Source organism: Notamacropus eugenii, chromosome X, assembly GCF_028372415.1.
Source record: "Notamacropus eugenii isolate mMacEug1 chromosome X, mMacEug1.pri_v2, whole genome shotgun sequence".
Taxonomy (NCBI): domain Eukaryota; kingdom Metazoa; phylum Chordata; class Mammalia; order Diprotodontia; family Macropodidae; genus Notamacropus; species Notamacropus eugenii.
This window is the reverse complement of record NC_092879.1, coordinates 26,083,914-26,094,444: the sequence shown is the minus strand read 5'-3', so window position 1 is coordinate 26,094,444 and position 10,531 is coordinate 26,083,914. Positions and strand designations below refer to the sequence as shown.

Below are 10,531 nucleotides of genomic sequence, written 5' to 3'. Positions count from 1 at the left end.
TTAGCAACTCTGAACACTACAGTGAAACTAGTCACAATTCCAGAGGCTACCCAACTCTAGCTAGAGAGGGGGCAAAGGGTGCAGAATGAAGGGGGGGGGGGGGGGGGGGGGGTTGGGCTGGGGACATGGTTAATGGGAGAATTGGGTTTTTTTGACCATAAATGCCTGTAACAGGTTTTTATTTTCTTGCTTTCTCAATGGGAGAGGGAAGGAGAGGTGAGAGGGAAAGAATTAAGAATTGAAAGTAAAATGAATTGCACAAGAAAATTTGAAAAGAAAGCGACAAACAAAAAAGCTGGTAATACTTTTTTTAAAAAAAAATAAAGTACTCTGGCACAAAAGTATTGTTCAGTCATATCCCTAATGCCAATACTATCCATGGGGTTTTCTTGGCAAGAATACTGGAGTGGTTTCCCATTTCCTTCTCCAGAGAAAAACAGATGTTAAGTGACTTGCCCAAGGTCACCTAGCTAGTGAGTGAGGCCAGATTTGAACTCATCACAAAATTAACATAAGTGACATTCCAACCCCCACCCTTACCCCTGCTACCCCCTCCAAGCTTTTGGGCCAGTCAGGGCCCTTCCACACACAGTAGGCACCGTATGTTCCATGAGTAACTGAAACCAAGCCAAAGGGTGGGGGTAGTTTCAATTTTATTGGCACTGAAATTTAACATGTTGTGACTTTAGAATAAACCCCTCCAGACAAATAACAAAAAAAAAAATACACATAAGACGCATGTACAAAGTCTAGCCTTCTGCCCCAGCCTCCCATAACTACTGCCCCCAAATCTTGCTTTCAGGGACACAACATCAAGTTAACTGCTTGAGGCCTGGAACAGTGAAAGGGCTGTTACATTTTACAGCACAAAACATGAGACTTGAGAAGGAAGGCAGATGGCAGCTGTGGGCCACCCCGCCCCATCCCCATCGCACTGCCCACTGGGGAAGGGAAGAGGGAGAAGCCAGGCCTGTTGAACCCAGAGAAACCAGACAGAAACAGAAAAAAAAAAGCTGCAGAACAAATAATAACAAAACAATCTAGCGTGACCTAATGTGATGATGTCATCACTGATACAGAAAGCGTTTTACATTAATTTCCTGCAAAATATCTTCTTTACAATACAGTATACACTTTCAAGGTGTGGGAAGGATGGGAGGCTGAAATGCAGCCCTGCTCCGAGACGAGAACGAGATTCTACTTATGCATAAGAGGAAGGAGGGAATCCCCGTTTTATTAGATGGTAGGCAGGGGAAGGGTACATCATACAGGCATCATATTTGGAGGGTCCTGGTGCCCCCCAGCCAGTCTGGCAAGGACGGCTCAGCAGCGTGCTGGGCAGGGTGGGGTGGGTGTAGGAGGGGAGGGGCCAGGACATTGAAAAGTGACCCAGAGACAGCCTCCCCCCTAACACCACCCCAGAAGGGGGTGGTGGAAGAGAGGGGGCTGTTTGTAGGGAGATCACTGGTGGCAGGCACAGTCCTATCCCCTCCACACACATCATGGAGGTGTGTCTTAGGAGACTGGAGTATCTCTGGCATGAAGTGAATGGTAACATTCAATTAACCCCCTCCCAGACACACCATGGGCACTATCTCCCCCATAGAGGGAAGGAGGGACTGGTTGCTGGGAGCCCCTTGTCTACTCAGGCTTTGAGGATATGGTGGATGCCACAGACCCAGGAGAGAGCTGGGTGGGACAGGGAGCTGTGGGTTACTACCCTGGGTTTTCTGTTGTTCAAACTTGTTAGGGAAGGAGGGGAGGAGGGGCTGGCCCATGTAGGGGAGAAGAAGGGACAGCCCCCAAGGCACAGGTGGCCAATCAGAAGGCTTCCTCAACAGCCCCCATAAGGCACCCAAACAGCTCCTATAAGGCACTGTTTTGCTTGGGGGTGCTGGGCAGCCAAGACTTAAAATGTTTTTTGGTGTCTTGCTTGGATCTTCCTCCCTCTCTCGTCGCCAAACAAAACTAAGTGGGCCAGGGTCTGGGAAGGGAAATCGGGAATGGCCTGATTTCTCTCCCTGCCCAGGCCACTTTTCCCTCTCCTGGTGGCCTGAAAGGTTCCAGGTAGAGCAGGCTTGGGGAAGGTCTCTCTCTGGTCTCTGGAGTGAGCTTTCTATTATCTTCCCCTAATCCTCCTCCTGCTGCCCTGCACTGTGAACCACAGGAACTTGGAGAAGACCCACATGTGCCTAGACACCATGCCCTGTGGCTGGGGCTCTCTGGGAGGAAGGGGAAAGGGGCAAACCCAGCAGTGAACCATGGGGGACAAGGGTAGGAACAAAACCTCTGGAAAAGGTGAATCAGGGCCTGGACTAAGCTGGCAGCTGAGGGCAAGGGAGAGGAAAGGAAAAGGTTCTAATTTCTCTCCCTCCCCCTCTCCTGTGGAGGGAGTAGGGTGCTCTGAGGTCCCTGGAGGACCCAGTTCAGAAAGGGCAAAGGCAGGGGAGAGGTCAGAGATGGCTGGAAGGGGGGAACAGGGACAGGAGGATTACATGGACTCAAATTCATCAATTCGCTGCTTGGTATTGCCCTGGCGGATCTGACGCAGGGTCTTATACTTGTCACGCCCCAGACGCATGTTCTCTGCATGAATCATGTCGTTGGCTGTCTTCTTAGTCTCATCTCGGGCGTTGGCCAGCTCTGAGGTCAGGGCCTAGGTTTGGGGGGAGGGTGGGAAGGAGAGCAGAAGAGAAGCTGAAAAGGGCATTCCGAGTACACTGACATGAGAGAGCCCGTCTGAGCCCTGGTAATGATGATGATGGTCACTCACATGTACACAGCATGTATTGACTGACAAAGAACTTTCCCTCATGACAATCCCTGAACAGGTGACAGCACAACTATTAACCTGTACATTTCCCAGAGAGGAAACTGAGGCTCAGAAAAGTGGTGACTTGCCTAGGTCACTCAGATAGTAAGTGTCGAAGCCGGAACTCGAATCCAGGTCACTTAAAAGATGGGGCGCTGCTGCTCACCTCCAGGAGAGGACAGAAAGAACGGCCTCAGAGCCACAGGAGGGCTTTGGATTCGACCGAACTTCCTGATAGAAGGGGAGGGGATGGGACACTTCTCTCTCCTGGTCCTCCCCACCCCTGTTACCCACTGCCATCATCTCTATGCCTTTACCCATAGTTCATCACCCAGCATGCATCCTCCATTTCTGTCTTTGGGAATCAAATCTATCCTGCCTTCCCAGAAGCCATGATTCTTGCCCTGCCTCCAATTTCCCAGAGCCCTTTGCCCAGACGTCTGTTCTGCCCCTTGGCAAGGGTGCTACCCGTGTAATGTCGCACATTTAGCTAGCTAGGTTAGCACCTTCTCCCCCTACTAGAACAGACCTTGGCTCAATCTATGCTTGGCCTCCTCCAACACCCAGCATGATGTTCTCTAACGGCAACACTCACTAAAGCTTGCTGGAAATAACCTCCCTTTTCCTTGGAATAGTTCTTAAGGTGAACAAACTTCCCCTTCTCACCCCTCCCCCTGCCCAATTACATCCTTAGCTCTGTATGCCCAAGCACAGGGCCCTGGATGCAGCAGGAGCTTAAGAATTCTTTGGGTTCAAGTTCTCCAAACTCCATTCAAAGAAAGGAAATGGCAAGCAGGCTGCATACAGGAGATCTCAGGGCTCCTCTGGCCAAGGATTACAGATCTACAGTTGGAAGGGACCTTAGAGGTCACCAAGTCCAATCCCACCTCCCCCATTTTACAGATGAGGAAACTGAGGTCCAGAGAATTAAAATGACTTGGCCAGGGTCACATGGCTAAGAAGTGTCTGAGGAGGGATTCGAACCCAGATCTCTCTACCTCCAAGTTCAGCACTCTCTCTACTATATCACACTCACTACCAACTTGGTGACCCCCATCGCTTGCTTCTCCTGACCTCCCCACTTTCTACCCATGGACTTTCCCATCTTCTGCCCACATGCCTGACTCTTAGTCAGCTGGGTGCCCTGCACCCAGAGGGCATGCAGGTTGGCACTGTCGGGCAGGGAGGGTGAGCTCACTGAGCCCGTGGCCGCCCCCCTCTCTCCCCCAGCTACCTTCAGGTGTTTCTGGACCCGCTCATTCTTCTCGGCCTCAGTGGTCCGCTCTTCCTCACTGCGGTCCTTGGTGGAAGCCTCAGCCCGTAGCTCAGCACTGGCTTCAGCTGCATTCTCATCCTGCTCATCATCTTGCTCATTCTCATGAGGGGTGCTCATGGCATTCTTCAGCTCAGCCCGGGTCTTCTCCAGGTCCTCCTGGACCATCTGGGCCTGTATGGTAAGGTATGCCAATGTGAGCCAGGGAAAGGACCAGGAGGAAGACTGGACCTGGGATTTTGACTGCCAGGTGAACCAGAACTGGTTGGCACCTTCTCCACCCACAGTACTGGGATTTGCCCAGGGTCACACAACCAATAGGTGTCAGAGGCAAGATCTGAACCTCGGACTTGCTGGCTCCAAGGTAGCCTCTCTATCCACTACAGAATAGGTGTTAACTCCAGGCCAGCAAAACTCCCAAGCAAAATATTATTGGGAAATGTTTAACAAAAGATAGCAATACAACACAACATAGATAATGTTCATTTGTAGTTTTCTAAGTTGATATGTGGCCAGCAGGGATCTGACCACTGCATTAGAACCCAAAGGAAGACCACCAGGCAGAAGACCACAATGGAAATCACTTCCATTTATCTGAGGCCTTAGAGCTTTTTTGAGGGAGGGAGGGGCCTTCCAGTAATATCCCTCTTTTAAGAAGATATCACATGCCTAGCTCAGGGGCATGTGGCTAGGAAGGGGGTCAGAGCCAGGATATGTCCCTGCCATGGCCCCCACCCCCATTAGAGCTATGGAGAATGCCCCAAAGACAGCAAAGGAGGCAAGCCCCCAAAGTGAGTCTGTACCCTGGCCCATTTTATGGGGATTGGGTCTCCCCTGCCTGCCCATGCCAGTTGCTGCCCAGGGTACTATGGTCAAAGATTCCCCCACCCAGTGGCTCTGGCCTCACCTTCTGCTGCCACTCCACGGCCTCACTCTCCTTCTTCTGTCGGGCCATCTCCAACTGGCTGATCCGCGCTGTCAGCTCTGCCATCTCGGAGGCCTGTAGAAGGAGGCAGTCAGGGCCTGCTATGAGCATGAGGGCTCTGGCCTTCCCACACACTCCCAGCACAAAGATCTGGGGTTATCCTGCCTCAGCTTCCCCAGGACAGGTGCTGGACTCCTGTTCTTCCTTGTCTTTCCCAGAATCAATCATGTTTATTAAGCACCTACTATGTGCCAGGCACTGGATTAAACACTGGAAGATACCCAAGGAGAACAAGGATAGCCAAGCCACTTGAAAGGCTAGCCTCCCAGCTCAGTCTCCTCTTTGCCCCGATGTTTGCGTCTAACCTATACTCTTAGGTCTGCTCCCCTAGAGGCCAAGCTCAGGGGGACTGCAGAGGTATCTAGTCCAAGCTCCACTGCCCTCACAAGGTCTCTCTGCCACACCACAGTCCTGGCAAGTTGACCCTCTGGTCACAGAATCTCTGAGTCTCCTTCTTTGAATGGGGCCCAAAAGCGGGCAGTGCTTTTTGGCAGCTACATCACCCTGCTGACTTACTCAGCCCAAGTCTTCCACACAAACTGTGGTCTAAGCTTTCAGACTTTTGTGTCCTTGAGGCTAGGAGAGCCTTATATAGGCCTGGGCACTCCAGGGGGGGCTCCACGGGGATCTGGCCTTCGATGATCAAGCAAAAACCTCTTCCTTCTACCCTACAGACCCTGGATGTGGAGCAAGAAGCTACCTTACAGTCTACCCAAGCCAGGCCCCTCACCAAGCTTGGGCATGTTAAATAACTTGCAGAGGATCACACAGGCCTTAAACAGTAGAGATGAGATTCTGGCCAGATCTTCTGACTACAAAGGCAATGAGAGCTAGCTGCTAGGCTATGCTGTGGGTACCTCTAGTGGGAAGGGAAATGAGGAGTACCTGCCAGAGGAGCACCCATGGAAGCACCCTGGGCCACTCATCTAGGGAGCTCATTACTACTGTCTCATATACCTGCTGTGCCCTGCCCTGCCCCCTCAGATCTCCACCTCGAGATGATGGAGTCAGGCCCCACCACAGCTGCTGCCCACCTATGGCTGGGAGGTGCTGCAATCTGGCCCAGCTGGGGTGGAAAAGAGACTCCTACTCACACCCCACCTAACCCACAGGGATAAAGTCTTGCCCTTTGCTGTGGGGTATACCATCCCACAAGTGGGCACACACACACATACACGCTCATCCACACACACCCTTGTACACATATTTTTACAGAGACATACACACACACACACACACACACACCCCTTCACACACATACACTCATACACACACTCACGCATAGATGCTCTCATACACATACACACACAGAGACATACCCACACACACCCCCTCACATACATGGGGATCCACACATGCACAAACACACACACATGCTCACACACATATACTTATAGACCCCCCCCACCTATGGACACATACTCATTCACATATATGCTCACACACAAGCTCACATACATATGCTCACACACTCATACATGCATACATGTACTCACACATACAAGCTTACACACATACATGTACTCACACATACAAGCTTACACACAGACACCCACACATACTTATACTCATATACCTGCTCACACACATGCACACAGACATCCACATTCCCACTCACACAAAGCCTCATGAGCATACTGCTCCTGGGTCTTTACCAGCTGCTCCTGGGTCTTCTTTTGGTCCCGAGAGGCCCGGAGCAGGGCCTCTTTAGCCTCCTCAGCCTCCTGCCGCTCCTTGGCCAGCTTTTCAGCCTCATCCTGGGCCCGCTTCCGCTCCTCTTCCAGCTCCAGAGCTTTCCGAGTCTGCTCTTCCAGTTCTGGATGAAAGAAGGTAGAGGATGAGGTGAAGGCCATCCCTTTCCCACCCCCCGCCACCCCCACCATGCCTGCACCCGTTTCTGGAGCCCCAAATTCTCCAATCATACCGGATCAGCCAGTCTCTTCTCCAGGACCTCCTCCTTGATGGCAGTGGCGCGGAGCTCACTACCTGAGGAGGTAGCCCATTCTCCTTGCTGGGAGTTTTCTCAGCCTTTCCATACCACCACCCACTCTCTCCCCTTCAAGCCCTTGCCCATCACAGTGGGATAATGGACAAGGGGTCATGAGTCCCATGCCCACTGCCTCCGGGGCTCTCCTCATCTCAGAGGCCTCTTAGGTACCTAGCTGAGCCTTCTTCGTCTGTTCCTCAATCTGTCTCAGTTTCTCCATTAGCTCCTCCTTCTCCCTCTCGATCTTTTCCTTCTCCTTCTCAGCCAGCTCACGCTTCTTCTTTTCATTCTCCAGGAGGGCCCTGGAAGGGCAGAAGAGCAAAATGGGAAAGAGCAACATTTAGGCCGGCCAAGAGATTGCTGCAATTCCAGTTTACCCTGGGCCTCCACCCAGGGGGCTCCCAGCTGGGGAGTCCTTTCAATTTAGTTCAACAAACACCTATTAAACAGCAACTGTGCTTAGCTGGGGAGGGAGGGTCAAGGGGGAAGAGCCAAAGTTCACAAGGAATATCTTCTCCCAAATAAGTATATGGCAAGTATAGGGCAAATGCAGACAAAACACTTTCAGCTGGAACCACAGGCTCCTAGATTGAGGGCTGGAAAGAACCTCAGAGACCAGCTAGCCCCACTCCTTCATTTGACAGAAGAGGAAACTGAGGCCCAGGGAGGGGAAGTGACTTGTCCAAGGTCTCAACAGGCTCTTAAATCTAGGACTGGAAAGAACCTCAGAGGCCATCTAGTCTGACTGCCTCATTTTAGAGTTTGGTAAACTGAGACCCATATAAGTAAAATGATTCTCCCCATGGACATAAAGGTGATAGCAGAGGTAGGATCTGAACACAGAGCCTGTGAGTCCAGAAACTGAGCTCAGGGAAGCCTCCCCAGATCTGCTACCTAAGGTGAGCCCCAAAGGAGGGATTCGAACAGGCAGAGATGAGGCACAAGGGGCCATCCAGTCCTCCCCTGGCCAGCCTCCCATTCAATCTTGGAGCATAACTCAGGCTAAGGGTACTCAGCACCCCAGGCTCTTTGGTGAAACACACGCAGTGGAGCAGATGTCATGATGTGACCCTGGAGAAGTCATTTCTCCCTGGTTCTTGCTTTTCCCTTGTTCAATTCAATGAAGGACCTACTATGTGTTAGGCACTGGGGTTACAAAGAGAAGAATGAAAGTGCTCCTGATTGCAAAAAGATGTCTCTGGCAACATTAGGGAAGGCAGTCTCAGCTGAGTGGTGGCATTGGAAGCCAGATTCTAGGGCAGGGGTGGGGAACCTGCAACCTTAAGGCCACCTGTGGCACTCTAGGTCCTCAAGTGTGACCTTTGACTGAATCTCAACTTCAGAGAATAAATTCCCTCTAGGTCCTCAAGAGTGGCCCTCTGACTGAATCCCAACTTCAAAGAACAAACCCTCTTCATAAAAGGATTTGTTCTGTCAAACTTGGACTCAATAAAAAGGCCACACTTGAGGACCTAGAAGGCCACATGTGGCCTCAAGGCTGCAGGTTATCCACCCCTGTCTAGGAGGTCAAAAAAGGAGGAGGGGTGGGCTGTGGCCAATAGCCCCCAACAGCTTCTTTTAGGACGATGGCTTGATGATGGTGGGGTCAAGGGAAGGTTTAAGGATGAGGGGAACCTGGTGAGGCTTGCTGGCAGCAGAGAAGGGGCCAGTGTGGACAAAGAGAAGCTAAAGATTAGAAAAGAAGGGAGGATTCTCAAGGGATCGTTCCCACAGCAGGGCCTCAGAACATTGGACATCGGCCAGGCACTGAGGGGTGAGGGACTATGGGAGTGGAATGTTGTATACACTGCTGGGCAAACTGTCAGGGGACGGTGTCTGTCAGCTGGTTTGGTTTAACTCATCTCCTTTGAGGGCCTGGGAAATGGGCTAATGATGAGCAATCTATGTTCCTCAAATAGAGTTCAAAGCCTGCCTCTGCTATTTCCTGTGTATCTGGGCTTGGAGCTAGGAAGACCTTGGCTTGCCAGCTTCTCGATAACCATTCGTTAAGCACCTACTATGTGCTGGGAACTAGGTGGAACTGGAAGCCTCCCAAAGACTGACATTCCTCTAGCACTTTAAGGTCTGTTAAGCTCTTTGCCACCATTACCTTATTATCCCTCACAACCACCTGGGGAGATAGGTACCATTATTATCCCCATTGTATAGTTGGGGAAAACTGAGGCAGGCACACAGTGAGTGAAGTGACTTGCCCAGGGTCATGTAGCTAGTGTCTGAGGCCACATTTGAACTCAGGGCTTCCTGATTGCAAGTACTCTGTGCACTATGGTGCCCGCCTCTGCCCCAGTGCATTCTAACACCCCAAATTACATGTGGCTAACTGACCCCTTTCTATCCTCCTGTGGGAAGCCACACCTCCACCATGCTCGCCTCTCCTGAGAACTGTGCAGCTCCCTCTCCCCGCCTCCTTTCCCCCAACTCCCCAGACTGCTCTTCTCCCCCTCCTCCAAGTCCTTTCCAGGCCTTGCTCAGAGAACTGGGATCAGGCCTGTGCCACCAGTGAGCTGACTGTTCGGAGTCTTCCCGGACCCTCTCTTTTTACCCTGGCCTCTCTTCATTCCGAGGCATCTCCCCCATGAGAAGGTAAGCTTCTCCAGGGCAGGGACTGCATCCCCAGCATGGAGTAGGTACTTTAATCAATATTCTGTGCCCCTTCTTGTTCAAGAAGTGACTTCTTTCCTCTATGGGTCCCATTTTCCTGGGCATCCTGCACAGGAGGTCCATTCCTCATGTATGGGCACTGCCAGTGAAGTCACCCACCTGGGCAGGCTCCTCCCACCCAGGTCTTATTCTATGTCTGTTTCCCCCTGGTCCCACCCCACTCCCAAAGCCTGGCACCCACCTTTCCATCTGCTTCTGGTGTTTCTCCTCCCGAGCCTGGGCCTTCATCTGCTGCACCTCAATAGTGTCTGGCTTGCGGCGTCGCATGTACAGCTCGTGGTTCCCCATGCACAGTGCCAGGATGCGCTTGTTGATGCGGAGACGGGGGGCGTAGAAGACAAAGTCCTGGTGGTTGGCAGGCGAGGGAGGAGGTAAGAGAAGGAGAATGATCTCGAGGAGGCCAAGGTTGAGAACAGACATGATGTGACAAAACAACCCTGAACATGGATTGTAAAGACCTGGCCTTGAGGCCAGACTCTGACATTTGTGAGCCACATGCCCCTGGATAGGAGTCACTTGGCTTCCCCCCGACTCAGTTTCCCCATCTAGAATATGTGGCTTCCTTTACTGTCTATGGACCTCATTGGGCTGTTGTGAGAAAAGAGTCCAGTTAAGGATGGGGGAGGACTAGTCTTCTGCTGTCACTGGAAACTCCGTCCCCCAATACAGGTGAGCACCTGCTCTGTTGTCCAAGGTACCAGAAGGTTAGGTGACTTTCCCAGGGTCTTATAGCCCTTTAATTACGTGTCTGAGGCAGGACTTCCTGGCTCCAAGGCTGGCTCTCACAATGCT

General features: G+C 51.8%; 1 protein-coding gene across 2 annotated transcripts in view; it reads right to left on the bottom strand.

Moving 5' to 3' along the window:
* Positions 1–636: 636 nt before the first annotated feature.
* MSN (moesin) overlaps positions 637–10,531 on the bottom strand; it is a 99,584-nt gene continuing 89,689 nt past the window's right edge. For both annotated transcript variants that reach the window (XM_072626104.1, XM_072626103.1), the window contains 6 exons: positions 9,921–10,084; positions 7,229–7,359; positions 6,726–6,886; positions 4,993–5,085; positions 4,047–4,259; positions 637–2,656 (listed from right to left, as the gene is read on the bottom strand). In XM_072626104.1, coding sequence (XP_072482205.1) covers positions 2,492–2,656; positions 4,047–4,259; positions 4,993–5,085; positions 6,726–6,886; positions 7,229–7,359; positions 9,921–10,084 — 927 coding nt within the window. In that variant the 3' untranslated portion in view covers positions 637–2,491. The remainder of the gene's footprint in view (positions 2,657–4,046; positions 4,260–4,992; positions 5,086–6,725; positions 6,887–7,228; positions 7,360–9,920; positions 10,085–10,531) is intronic.